The sequence below is a fragment of the Aquarana catesbeiana genome, linkage group LG01 (assembly GCF_042186555.1).
Source record: "Aquarana catesbeiana isolate 2022-GZ linkage group LG01, ASM4218655v1, whole genome shotgun sequence".
NCBI classification, from domain to species: Eukaryota; Metazoa; Chordata; class Amphibia; order Anura; family Ranidae; genus Aquarana; species Aquarana catesbeiana.
Window position 1 is genome coordinate 969,017,551 of NC_133324.1, and position 14,205 is coordinate 969,031,755.

The window sequence follows — 14,205 nt, forward strand, 5'->3', positions numbered from 1 at the left end:
GGTGGGGTGGTCTATTGTTGCTGGCGGGGGCTCTATTGTTACTGGCTGCAGGGGTTCTATTTTACTGCTTTTCTTGTTATAATTACCAAATTCGTTACGGATTACTTAGCACCAGAAATTAATACTTGGTTCTGTATTGTCTAAAAGGGCAGTACTGGGAGGTGGGTAGGGGATAGAACCAAGGAGGTGGGTAGGGGGTGGAGAAAAGGAGTGGCTCAGAAAGGGGGAGTTCCTGCACCTATTCTCTGAGAAAAAAAGTCCTATACATATATATTTATTTATCATATTCATGCAGCAGGTGGATCTCTAGGCTCTTTTTATGCATTATCCGTTGTATTCTTAGCTGCTCTGTTTCACAAAAATCCTGTTGATTACAGAGCTCAGTAGATGAACCTGTAATTAAAACACAACTCTATAAATCTAAGCAGTTACAGCTCCACCCTCCAATCTTATTATTTTAAATCATAAAAAGGGTAATAAAAAAGGAATATATATATATATATATATATATACATACATATACACACACACTACACACAAACACACTTACTTTGAAGGAACCCAGCAAAAGAACATGATGATTTCTCCACCTTGGAACATAAATAAATAAATAATTACATATTAATTTTTGCTTCGGCAGAGGTGAAAGGTTTACAGATGCTCATCAGTCAATCAGCCAGTCATGCCAAGTGTTGCAATTAATTCCAGACTCTTCAGTAGGTGATCTTACACTGGAAAGTGATCAGAAGCTGGAACAACTAAAGACTACAATCAGCTCAGTGTGTTGGGTGTTTAGTAGAGAACCAGTCACTCGTATTTTAGGCCCCATTCACAGTTACGAATAAGGCCATTTGCCTTATTCTTGCAGACAGTCTGCATTCAGGGCCAAACATTTGCAGGTAGTTGTTGCATGATGGCCTCCTTCATACCGCTTGCAAATCAGTTGTCCTCTCTGACCAAAAATGCATCTCTTTGCTGTCCATCTACATTAAACTAAAACACCATCGCTGAACAGGGGTGAGGGCCTTTGACATCATCTGTCTTCCACATATAATTCTGTTTTCACATCTCTATCCTGGTGATTTGACAACAATTCACACCTTCAGCTATGGAAATCGAAGGATTAAAGTGGAATTCAGGCCTAGATCTACTTGCTCCTATCCCTTTCTAACACCTACATTAATGACCCTGTAGAAGGTAGATGCAAATTCTCAGGGTATCTAGTCCGGTCACGTGATCGGCACCCAGTGGCTGGCTTTAAAAAAGAAGAGAGAGTGCTGACAATGGATAGAATTCCTGGCTTCTGGCGTCCCCCATAGGCTTACGTTGTGGAATGTCCTGCCACTGGGAGCCGATCACGTGACTGGACTGGAGCACCCTGAGAATAAGTGAGGGTGCTCAGTGTCTGCCAACCCTCTCCTCCAATCCCTACACTGGCTCCCAATCACCCAGCGAATGAAATTCAAAATACTATCCACAACATACAAAGCCATTCACAACTCTGCCCCGAGCTACATCACCAATCTTGTCTCCAAATATCACCCAAACCGTCCTCTCCGCTCTTCTCAAGACCTCCTGCTCTCAAGCTCTCTCATCTCCTCCTCCCATGCTCGTCTCCAGGATTTCTCCAGAGCCTCTCCCATCCTCTAGAACTCGCTACCTCCACTGGTCCGGCTATGCCCTACTCTTGCTACCTTCAGGCGATCCCTTAAAACTCATCTCTTCAGGAAAGCCTATCACGTCTCCAACTAATCTCCTACCACTTCCATCAGCTCATTCCCCACAGTTACAACCTTTTGTACCACCTGCCCCACCCTATTAGATTGTAAGCTCTTCTGAGCAGTGCCCTCTTAATCCATCTTGTATTTTATTGTATTTTACCTGTATTGTCTCCCTTTTATATTGTAAAGCGCTGCGTAAACTGTTGGCACTATATAAATCCTGTATAATAATAATAATAATATAAGCATCTTCCTTCTACATAGTAGTTGGAATTGGGGGTGGGGGGAGCCATTGTAAGCTTGGTTAGATCTAGACTGTAATTCAACTTTAACAGCTATGTAGACTTCCTACCAACAAGGATGGGATGATGTAACAAGGGGGGGGGGGGGTTCTATGACTTTTACACCTCCTATCCTGACCCTGGACAATCAACCTTTTGCCTTGACACACCCGTGGTGATTGAATTAAGGCGTCTGTGCTACTTCTGTAGATAAAAATACTCATTCAAACTGAAGAAGTGGCTTAAATAAGCTACAAAAAGTCTTCAGCATTACAGAAGAAGCCCAGCTGAATGTACCAACTAGTACTAGATATACCATGACCTGGATACATGAGAACCTCCACAGACAACGAGGAAAAGGGAAATGTAATCTATCAGGTTTTGCAATAAAAGAACATGGAATACCTATATTGGTGAAAACTACACTGGATTTATACTGCATTGATAAGTGTAATATTACACGTAGCTGAAGATAAAATTTAATGAGATATTATAGTTAAAGAGAAAACCGTGTATGCCATCCCATCCCCATTAAATTTGAAACCTCAGCTGGAGATGAACACACAATGTCACTGACAATACCAGCCCATGGCGATGTTTCTCTGGCCTTTGGGAATAGTGGTTGTCAGTCCCTGAGCGAGCATTACCACAAGGCACACATATGCTTAGTATGCATGTTAGTTCAGTGTGGAGCCTTTCATTCCTAATGGTACCACAATGCACCTTACCAATGTAGAAGGCACCCCACATAGGAGCCGCAAGTGAATTTGGGGTCGCCCATCCTGCACAGCCAGTTACACTGAAGCTCCACGGTCTCTCAGAGTCATAAAACAGTCCTACACTTTTTTTTTTTTTTTGTACTTTATTGAGGGGACAAAACTTGAACTTCAGGCACAACTTTCCTATATACAGTCTATATACACTCCTCAGTTTCCTCCAGCACACTCGCTTGCAGAACTCCACTTGCACACTTGACGAAAAGATGATCCTAACCCAGTACTCAGTCAGATCTTAGAGCAACAGCCTGTTATAGATAGCCCCTTTAAATGTGTAGCAAAAGTCAGTGTCCAGCTTCCATACCTGTGGTTACTGATCCCAGCATCACCTCTTCTGGCACTGCCAGCCCACCTGGCCATAGCTGCCCCTCTCACTAGCCCCCCTGGCTACTACTCCACAGTCCTCCCAGACTGCTCACTCACCAGCCCCCCCAGCTGACTCCTCAGGAGATCTCCCAGACATGCTGACTTTCTCCCACTGTCCTCACACTTGCTTCCATGCATCCAGGAAAGGATTCCTATTTGTGTTGTAGAGGGTCCCTCCAACACCCAAAACCCTAGGCCTGAGGTCACACCCCCAGACTAGGGGGCACCCTCAAGGACCACCAACAGCCTCATCAGCACTCCATCTCCATTCTTCACCCGACTGTCCCTTGCTGGCATGACCCAGGAGTATTTAAGAGGTGCCTGCCCCCTGCCAGCCCATTTTGCTGGGGATTGGCTGGGGCCCTTGTTAATACTTTAAGAAGCTCCTCCCATACTCCACCCTCAACTTCTGGAAGCTTCTCCAAGGTTCCAGAGAGCAGGGGGAGTTACCAGAGGTGCTGCTTGCTGAGTCATCCAGCCTCCCTGAGTCACTCAGCCCTGACCCAGATTCAACCCAGGCCTGGCTCTCAGTCAGGCTAAATTTTCCTACTCCCCAGCTAACCTATTCTAGCACACTAGAGGGTGCTACATCAAAAGATTTGCATTTGAACAAACAGAATTAAGTGTAGCACTAGACATGCAAAACGTGATCCCTTAAAAAATTTTATTCTTCAGTAGTGTAAAACGCACAAACATAAATGCAAAGTGAAAACAGGTGGTGTTGGTTCTCATAACAGTCCACCACATAAGAAAATCCAACACTGTAAAAATGGGATCTTCAACTGTCCTCTCTGCATCATCTCCATATCACCACAGCTGCCAAATTACAAGGTTACCAGAAAGACATGACCCCCTAGGTAAGAGTGGTCAAAGAATGTATGTTGTAATGAGAGACCTGGCAGCTCTTATGTTTATTCTCCATGTAAGCTCACATCCAGTCCGGTAGGAAAACAGCATGCCCCCCCCCCCGTAACATCAGTTTTGACAAAACGCATAGGGAGGAGCAACACTGGGCCATAATCACGCAAATTCAGGAGGGGCATCATCGTGTTCCTGAGATCAGGTTTTCTGTACAGCTCTGTTTCCAGAGATTTTATGTGAGTGTTTTCAATTCATCTTTTAATAAACTGATTCGCAGATTTACACTATTGGGTATTTGGCCCTTTTTTTCACTTATTGTTTGCTGTATACCTACCAGATGTGAGCTTGTGCGGGGTATAAAGATAGGCGCTTTATAGGGCTTTATAGGGGATTTGAAAAAAAAGAATGTATTTTTTTGGCAGGTAAGACACTCTATACACATATGAATTGCAGCCGTGTTTCCTTCTTTTCCAATTTAAAGCAATATTAAAGCTATGTTTGTATTTGCATTAGAATGAGTTATTAGTTATACTTACCTGCTCTGTGCAAAGGTTTTGCTGCACAGAGTTGCCCCCATCTTCCTCTCTGGTTCCCCATCGGTGCCCCTGGCTCCTCTTCTGCAAGTGCCTCCACAGAAAGCCAGTTTCTAAGGTGGCACTCATGCAGGCTTGCTCCTGAGCTGCTTTGTCTGCATCCATAGACACAGAGGACTCGGCCCGCCCTCTGCTTCCTCATCACAGAATTGGATTGAGAGCGGTCATCCCCCTACCTGTTCCCTGGCTCCTCCCCCAGATCACCCCTCAACCTGTTCCCTGGCCCCGCCCCCTGCTCCCCCACATCACAGAATTCGATTTTCAGCAGCAGAACAATGGCTCCCGCTGCCATCAATCTACCCATGGAAGAAGGAGAGAACTGAGAGAGCCACCGCTCCCATGCACAGAATCAAAATAGGGCTCAGGTAAGTATAAGGAGGGGGGGGGGGGGGGGGGGTCTGGCAGCACAGAAGGTTTTTTACCTTTAGTGCATCAAGGTAAAAAACTCAAAGGAACAACTTCTTCTTTTAGAATTTAAGGGTGAGGGTGGGGTTTTATTTAAAGATTTTAATACATTTTGAGGAACAAAGTTCTATAATAGGATTATGTGTGGTTAATGGTGGTTCTCCTCTTCCTGTAGATGAGTCCAAAGGCTTAAAAAAAAAAAAAAAAAAAAAAAAAAAAAAAGGTCATCCCCCTACCTGCTCCTAAACCAATGTTCCTCCCCATCCCTACTCCTCCTTCCTTCTCTACTCACTCTTGCTAGTTGTGCCCTTCCCTCACCTTCTCTTTGATTTTTCTCTTCCCTCTCTTTGCTTCCCCCCCCCTATTCCTTCCCTCTTCCCGTAATCTACCTCTATCCACCCCAAGCAGTCGTTCAAGTTGAATCAACCCTTCTACCTCTGTAAACCCAACAGGGTTCCTCTTTATACAGTACACATTCCAAGCAAAGACAACACAACCCCCTTACAAGTGACGTAGTCCGAAGGAGCAGATCAGTTCTAATTTATACAAACCATTATTCTAAATGTACTTCCTACCCTATGTATTGTTTGTATGGTATTCCCCTGATTGATGTTCTGCGTATGTTTTCTATGTGAAAATCAATAAAATCAGAATAAAAAAGAATTAGGATGTCATTTCATGTCACTCCACCGTGCTGAAGGATTCTATACTGAGGAGCTCAACCCAAAAAGACTTTCATGAAAAGTTTGGGCCCAGATAAAGGCTATTTTTTTAGGCTTCAGTTCCCCAAAAAAATAAAACATTGTAATCCTAAAATACATCCCTAAAGGTACTGACATATGGGTGATAAGTGAGGAGTGCATTACGAGAATTTCACTATGTTTGTCTGTCTTCAAGAGTTCGGGATGGAACGTGAAGCCTGGAGGTGCATACAGGTAGTACTAATAAAGGTGAAATAACCTCGCTAAATGTGTAACAACATGAAACAATATAAAGGAATAGTACAAGTAGCAACTCATCTGTGAGATATCAGCACAGTCACCATATTGTATAACTTTACTGAGTTGCACTAACAAATAATAGAAAGTCCACAAGTGACATATACTGATGTTCCTGGTGAGTATATCCACCATCCACCACCTTGAGTTGTGATTCTGTGCATCAACATAACCACCAAAGGCTGAAAGGCTTGCTTAGCAGTTCACATGGACATCTCACTAAAAGTAGCCAAAAAGCGCTTGTGACTCCATACCCAGCCAGGGCCTTTTAGGACTTCAGAGGATCCAGTGGTGACATCACGGAGCACACGCCATCACCTTGGAGGTTGTGTTGGACTGCCTTACTGCCTGATATTTCAATCTATCCTGCTTGCGCTGCTGGTCCCCACTGGATCTTATACCCACAGCTCCTGGGTCAGACGTCCCTGGTGGCTGCCATTGGGATATGAGCATGCGATATCCTGCATTTTTTATACTAATTTAGGGGTGGGTGAGATAGTCCCCTGGTATTAGAAAATATCAAATTCTTCCTGATTTTCAGCAAGCAAGGATAAACAAGGCTATCCAGATACTTTGAGTGTACAGAGGAGGACACTGTTGGAATCGGAGGTCATTAAACTTTGCCTTTCCCGTTCCAAAGATCAGATTGGTATGTCAATGCTTGAAGATCCTCTGAAGTCCTAAAAGGCCCTGGCTGGGTATGGAGCCACAAGCGCTTTTTGACCTCTTGTAGTGAGAGGTCCATGTGAGCTAGTAAGTGAGCCTTCCAGCCTTTGGTGGTGGTGTTGATGCACAGAATCACAACTCAAGGTGGTGGATGGTGGAAATACGGGTAGTACTGTCTACCTGATCATGGCTTAAAGCATTTGTTACCTCAACACTTCATATTCCTGATATGTGCCTGCTGTACCATGTACTTGTATGAGAAAGTATCCTGTTCTCTTTGTATTGCTTCCTTCATGTGAAATCCCTGGTGTTACTGTCAGTCCCCTTTACCTTTCATTTCTATTTTAAACGGAATGGGTTGTTTTATAAGATGATTGTTTACAATCACTTTAAGTGTTTTTTATCCAGGCTTTGCTGTAGTGCCCCATCCGGTCTTCTGCCCCTTGGTGGTAATCTTGTTTTCTGGCATCTCTTTTGCTTAATTGCTTTCCAATTAGGGATTTCTGTTCTCCAGCACTGCGGACTCCATTACGGCCTAAAGTGATTGTAAAGGTTTTTTTTTTTTTTACCTTAATACATTCCCTGCACTAAGATAAAAGGCACTCTGCCAAGTGTTTACAGCCGAGCTTGGGAGCACATCCACATGGATGTCCCCCCAGCACACAGCTTGGTGAAGGGGCATTTGGAGAAGAGGAGGTAAGGAACCTTTCTGCGCAATAACATTTAACAAGAACAAGTAAAACATGTTTTTTTATATTAAGTAAAAAATATGTTTGCCTTTAGGATCACTTTAGGTGCAGCTTAACACTGGGAGCTTGCTGACAAGAGAATCAAGCATGGTGATGCCTTCATCATTTATGGTGTTGCTCCTTCTCTTTCCAATCCCTGGCTGGAAACAGGTTGGTAACCAAACTGTACCATTTACCTGTAGCAGAGAAGACTAAGCTCACCCTCCTTGCTGTGCTGTTTGGCTAATGAATGACAGGATTGGTTGAACAGAATTACACAAATTTTAGATGGAAAAACAGCTAATAGGTGTGGACATCAGCTACGTGTATGTATTTTAGGCACTTCACTTTAGAGGTTTGAAGGTTAAAGTTCTATGACCGTATAAAGTATGTTTTTATTAAACTATAAAAAATGAATTTGCCCTGGCTGCACCAAGCCTGGGGACCCACCAAGAGAGAGTGGTCATGCTCCAAAAGTACCACCTCCCTGTACTCTAGGAAGCTAAGACCTCTTCTCCTCTAACAAAACAGAACTCACTGAGACACATCCCTCTAGAAACCATGATAAGCCAAGAATGTTAGCCAATTGACTTGTACTGGGATTCTTATTCATGCCAAGAATCTGTAATTATGATTTCCACCACAAACTCCAGAAAACAGAGACCTCAGACCTCATTCATGGCATTCACACACCAGAAAGACATTAGTTTAGACATACGTGATTCCAGCGGCTGGTGACTCGAATGTAGACGGTGTAGTTGTGGTTGGGGATAAGAGGAGCATTGTGGAACCCATTATAATGGTGGTTATCCCCCAGGGTGAAGGTTCTGGGGCTGGTGAGGATCTCCGCAGGAAGGACAGCTGCAGTATAACGGATCGGAGTCCAGCTGGAGTTGTACAGGGTGTTTTTGAAATTCAGACACTCCTCTGTTAAATTGCCTTCATGACCACCAAAGACAATTATTTCATAAGATCTGGAGGCAGAAATACCGGAATATTCTCAGATATGCGATATAATGCATGTCATATCTTTACTGTTCTTAATATAATTATTTCCCAACCTTAATTGATATATGTGCACAGGTAAAGACATTCTTCTTAACTGTAAAATGCATCATATTTCAGGAACTTTTTTCTTTCAAGCATTTGCAGAATTTAAGGAACAAACATGTAAATTGACAGGTGCTCCTTTGTTGGTTCCCAGCAGGGGTGTTATTAAAAGACCCGTGGCTTCTTATTTGTACCTTTATGTGAAAGTTGAGGACTAGTACAAAAATACAACAAAGAGTAGATGAGGTTGTTTTGTCCTCTTATCTCCCACCCTTCTCCTTTCACTTTGTTGTCCAACTGTTTTTGGTCTCTTCTCCTTCCTTGGTACACTCTCTTAGAATTAAACCATTAGTACTCAAATGAATAGCAGGACAATTTGAATGACACAAAAGTACCCGACATCTCCACTGCATCCACAATTGCACCAGTTGTAACTGTAATGCCCCGTACACACGATCGGACATTGATCGGACATTCCGACAACAAAATCCTAGGATTTTTTCCGACAAATGTTGGCTCAAACTTGTCTTGCATACACACGGTCACACAAAGTTGTCGGAAAATCCAATCATTCTGAACGCGGTGACGTAAAACACGTACATCGGGACTATTCTGAGCATGCGTGGCACTTTGTGCTTCGGATTTGTGTACACACGATCGAAAATTCCGACAACGGATTTTGTTGTCGGAAAATTTTATAGCCTGCTCTCAAACTTTGTGTGTCGGAAAATCCGATGGAAAATGTGTGATGGAGCCTACACACAGTCGGAATTTCCGACAACAAGGTCCTATCACACATTTTCCGTCGGAAAATCCGACCGTGTGTATGGGGCATTAGGCCCCTTCAAACCTGTCCAGGGATTTTTTTGTGACTTACACCATTCATTTTAACGTGTGTTTTTTTGCATATTAACACAAATTGTGTTAAAGAAGCCCATTTATATATTTATATTTGAATGGGCTGCCAACACACCACAATACACAATTCACAAAGATTATGACTCTTTAGTGCCTACACCCAGAAGGATCTTGGGCTGGCAAAGCCCTTCTAGGTGGAGGAATACCTTGTTCCAGGTTATATCATACTTATGTCGCGTACACACGGTCGGACTTTTCGGCTACAAAAGTCCGACAGCCTGTCCGATAGACTTTCGACGGACTTTTGTCAGACTTTTGTCAGACTTTTGGCGGACTTGCGGCAGACTTTCTTACGAACGGACTTGCCTACATACGATCACACAAAATTCCAACGGATTCGTACGTGATGACGTACACCGGACTAAAATAAGGAAGTTGATAGCAAGTAGCCAATAGCTGCCCTAGCGTGGGTTTTTGTCCGTCGGACTAGCACACAGACGAGTGGATTTCTGGGTCCGGCGTAGTTACGACGTAAAGATTTGAAGCATGTTTCAAATCTAAAGTCCGTCAGATTTGAGGCTGGAAAGGTCAGCTGAAAGTCCGCTGAAGGTCCGGGGAAGCCCACACACGATCGGATTGTCAGTCAGCTTTAGTCCGTCGGTGTCCGTCGGACTTTTGTAGACGAAAAGTCCGACCATGTGTCCGCGGCATTACACTCTAGTAGAAGCAGTGTAGGATAGGAGAAGATAGAATATCAAACAGAATCAAAAGGAGCTCTATCAGTTAGCAGTCACTGGGTAGGCCTGAGCATCCAGGTGCCTCTGTTTCCACCAGAGCAATGCAGCTACAAGATAGAAGGTGTCTCTGTTCCAGTTCTGATTCTACCATAGCATGGTTTAGGCCTGCATGGCCTCCAGGCACTCAGACTATAAAGTGAGACAGTACACTCAAGGCCCGGCTCCATCTCTGCAGTATAAGAAGTCTCCACCACAATTCAAGACCCTTAGCATGGTGCCCCTGCCACTGCTTCCTAGAGCGCCCCTAGAAGAGGAGGAGAAAAGGTCCTGAGTTTGTCGGCTTCCTTGCTGAGGAGACCAGGCACTCAACCTTTCTCTTTGGAATCATCTCTTCCCTAAGAGAGAACAGAAAGAAAAACTGACTCTTCCTCTCCCCAAAGGAAGAACTGAAGGAAGGACCTTTCTAGAAGATGACTCAGCTGTTTTAGAGTTGCTGTTTTAGATGGGTCCCCTAATGTTGGCCTCAACCTTTCTTTTTTAACCCTGGCCTCTCTAACACACCTGGCTGCATGCAAAAAGTGAGTTTTCCACAATAATACAAATGTTAAAGGATAGACACCAGATCAGTAAAAGAAAGCAAAGTTGGTATATTGATACCTCTTAGTGGTCAAACAATGTAACAATAGAGCAACCATAGAAAGCATTAATTGGTAGAGATAACTAGCAGAGTTCAGTTAAAGTGTCAAGCAGCTAACAACACCCCATGACCTAAAGTTCTACCAGCTCAGGTCAGCTCAGGTCAGCTTAAACAGTAACACTGCTCCTAGAGTGCAGCAGGGATCAGTTAAAGGAACAGATATGTCGAAACCCCCAGAGCTACGCTGCCCTTGTGCACAAGAGTGGCTATGCTAGGCCTAAGGCTGCCTGAAGGATATTGTTCCAGACCTAGTGACCCTAAATGAGCAAACAGAAAATTATATAGGGGTAGATTAAATAAACCAAGGGCAGTCCTTGAGTTGTCTCTTCTGCTGGCTACAGTTGGGGTCCTATTTTAAGAATTGCTGCACTTGAAGAGTGTCTTTAAAACCGGCATTCAGTCATGGCATGCCGTAGGCTGATCTGGTCTTTGGTTCAGTTGTAAGGTAGATAAAAGGAGTAAAAGCTAAGCAAGTCAGTTATAAAGGCAGTTCACAGAGGCAGTGATATCTTGAATCAGAGTCTAACATGCAGTCCTACTGCAGGTGGTATGCAAAGGGACAAAGTGTATCTGTATGGAGTGTGGCAGTTAACCTGTCCCAGGATACTCAGTTCCTGCCAAACAGTGTAGATAGCAGGTTGACAACCCTCTCACCAACCCTGCAACACAACATTGGTAGTAGAAGCAGAATGGGCCTCTCTTCAGTCTCTTCCTGAATCCTGGCAGACAGCATGGTGGTTGGTGAAGGATAGCCACTTTTTCTTTTCCTCCATCTAGCTGTGGCTCTGTGACAAGGTGAATAGTGTAACGACACACTGCCCTTGGGAAGTGATGGCTCAGGACACAGGCCCTCCTCTGGCCTAGGAACTTTCCTTCGTCCCAGTGCCAACTGCCCTGGACCTTCCCGGCAGTATAGTTTGAGTCCCTCCACCCCTCCCCACTGTCCTGTGGGTTTTTGGGAGCTGTAGTTTATCTCCTGCTTTACACTGCATGGCCACCCCTTCATGGGACTACATGTCCCAGAGTACTATTCTTGACAATCTCTTACCCTTCTGGCCACCCTTCAAAGTTTTTTTTCCACAGCAAGCATATGGGAAGGGGAGGGGGAGATAAAGGGCAGGCAAGCAGAACGAGGCCCACAGTTTCCTGGTGCTAAGTGGCTCAAAGTAGTTAATGAGTGCAATTCCCACAGGATGCTGGATTTGCTTCAACAGATTGACTGGCTGGTAATGTGAAAATGAAAGTCCCTGTACAGATGACATCAAGAAACTGTGTGCGCGTCTGTCAATGTGCAGAACAAGGCAGCCAGGTGTGCTAATTTACAAGGTCATGCAGAGTGGATGTATGTGCGTAGAGACACACTGGCATGCATTCCTTATCCACGTTCCAACAGGTCAGACGCTACACAAATACATGGGGAGGGAGGGGGTATGAAGACAAAAGCTCTCAAAAGCTCACAATTGTGGGATTCTATGAGAGCTTTTGTCTTCATAACCCCTCCCTCCCCATGTATTTGTGTAGCGTCTGACCTGTTGGAACGTGGATGTTTCCCTCTGCTTTTGTGAAGCGGCTTTTCGTCTATGGGACTTTTCCTTCTGTCGTTCATCCTATGGACTACCTTTTTCTTTTTTACAGCTGAAAAGTTCCTTATTTGAGGACTGTTTTATTTTATCACTTATTTAGTGTGGGAAACTTTAAGGAGTGTAATGATATATGTTTTAAGTACATCTGCACATTCTCTCACTATATAGCATTTATTGACATTATTTTGATGTATGTTCGTTTTATTTGAATTGTAGGGATTTGGATTGTTTCATTAAGATCCGTTTTGCACTTTTATTTCTTTGAATTTCTTGCACAGATTGAGATTGTTTCAATATGAGTTCTTATACTGATTATGAGCGCACGTTTTTTCTTTTATTTTGACCTATTTTTCACAGATATTGGTGTTCTATTCGTGCAGCTATAAGTTTTTACACAATTTTCTTTAGCGCGGTTTTTTCCTTTTACTTTATGTTTTATTATTCCAATTTTGACCTATTTAAGGAACAAAGTTGAGTTAGGAAGTTGATGGATAGTCCTCAGCTGTTATCTTCAACTTGAATCCTAAACCTGTTCCTGAAATCTGCTTCCCTATTGTTGACCCAGCCTGCCCGTGGACTTGCCACTCTTCTGCCTCTCTGCTATCTATCTGGGTTAGTTCCTGACCATGACATGAGGTTTGACCTCAGCTAGTTCCTGATCACAGCTTGTCTCTACTGATTCCCTGATTTGACCTTGTCTAATTCCTGACCATGGCGTGTTTTGACTGATTCCTGAATTGACCTTGGCTAATTCCTAACCACAACCTGTCTCTGCTAATTCCTAGTTTAACCTTAGCTAGATCCAGACCACAACCTGTCTCTGCTGCTTCCTGGTTGTACCTTAACTATTTCCTGATCATAGCTCATCTCTGCTGATCTTCTGGTGTGACCTTGGCTTGCCTCCTAAACTTGACTTTACATGCTACCCCGCCTGCTTTCTGCCTCATTGGCTACCCACCACTGCCTGCTCAGACCTTGGTTTCAACCTGATGTGGGTTCCAGTGCCCAAGCCAGATGCCTTCTTGTCTACCTGTTCCCAGTGACTTCCCTTTTAGTCTGCATAAGCCCTTACATTCAAACCTGTCTACAGGAGGAAGCTTTTGTGGACTGCACCCCTGGCATCCATGCCACACTGTTCCCTTTTGTTTCCTGTGCTACACACCAGAGGTGTCTGAACCATAGGTGTAAAGGGTGCCCTCTCATTGTCCCTGCCTCCAACCAGGTATGGGATAGCTTCTGAGCATCAAATTCCACAAGAGGCTTTACAGAACATCAAAAAAGGTCAAAGATAGCAAGAGCTAGGGAACACATTTGCTGATTAACTTGGGAATAGATGCAACTTTGCATACCCCAGTCACATTTTATTTACACAAAATGGTAACTACATAGAAAGTCTTATTACGTTTATATCAGCAGTACCTCCAAATGTAGCAATGCTTTGGGTGGGGGACATGGTGGTCTTGTGACCCTCACCTCTTAGTCATTACATCCTCTCACACAAGAAGAGGTTATGTACTTACAGTATTTTGTATTGAATGCCTCCAGCAGTCGAGGAGCAGCAAAGCAGCAATTTCAACACATCAGAATGGCAAGCATAGATCAATTTCTTTTACAGGTTGGACTTATTTTGACCCTTCTGACTCTGTAGTTACAGAAACACATTAAGCAATTGTAAGCAATTTCTTACCTGATTGGCCCGTTCAGACTGAGAACTGGGTGGAGCCATAAAGTGACATCACTTATTGTCTTCTCCATGTGAAGAGGAGGATCTGAAAAGAAAAATTCAGGAATATACTGTATTTAGGTAACATTGTCTGACCATGATATGGAAATATGAAAATAGCATCTGTATAATGAGTTTATAAGAGGATCATACTTTGTGAAT

The 14,205-nt window shown here is 43.7% G+C and overlaps 2 protein-coding genes across 7 annotated transcripts in view; one reads left to right on the forward strand and one right to left on the reverse strand.

Moving 5' to 3' along the window:
* LOC141122459 (receptor-type tyrosine-protein phosphatase alpha-like) overlaps positions 1-14,205 on the forward strand; it is a gene marked incomplete in the record, with an annotated part of 620,682 nt that overhangs the window by 342,270 nt on the left and 264,207 nt on the right.
* The window catches only part of LOC141122387 (receptor-type tyrosine-protein phosphatase mu-like), an 86,538-nt gene that overhangs the window by 34,721 nt on the left and 37,612 nt on the right, over positions 1-14,205 (reverse strand). For 5 of the 6 annotated variants that reach the window (XR_012240623.1, XM_073611970.1, XM_073611971.1 and 2 more), the window contains exons 6-8: positions 14,008-14,089; positions 8,114-8,369; positions 551-590 (exon numbers count right to left, since the gene is read on the reverse strand). Coding sequence is in view for 5 of the 6 variants with exons in the window: in XM_073611970.1 (XP_073468071.1) it covers positions 551-590; positions 8,114-8,369; positions 14,008-14,089 (378 nt within the window). In the remaining variant the exon portion in view is untranslated. The remainder of the gene's footprint in view (positions 1-550; positions 591-8,113; positions 8,370-14,007; positions 14,090-14,205) is intronic. The other variant, XM_073611972.1, reaches the window with a different exon arrangement.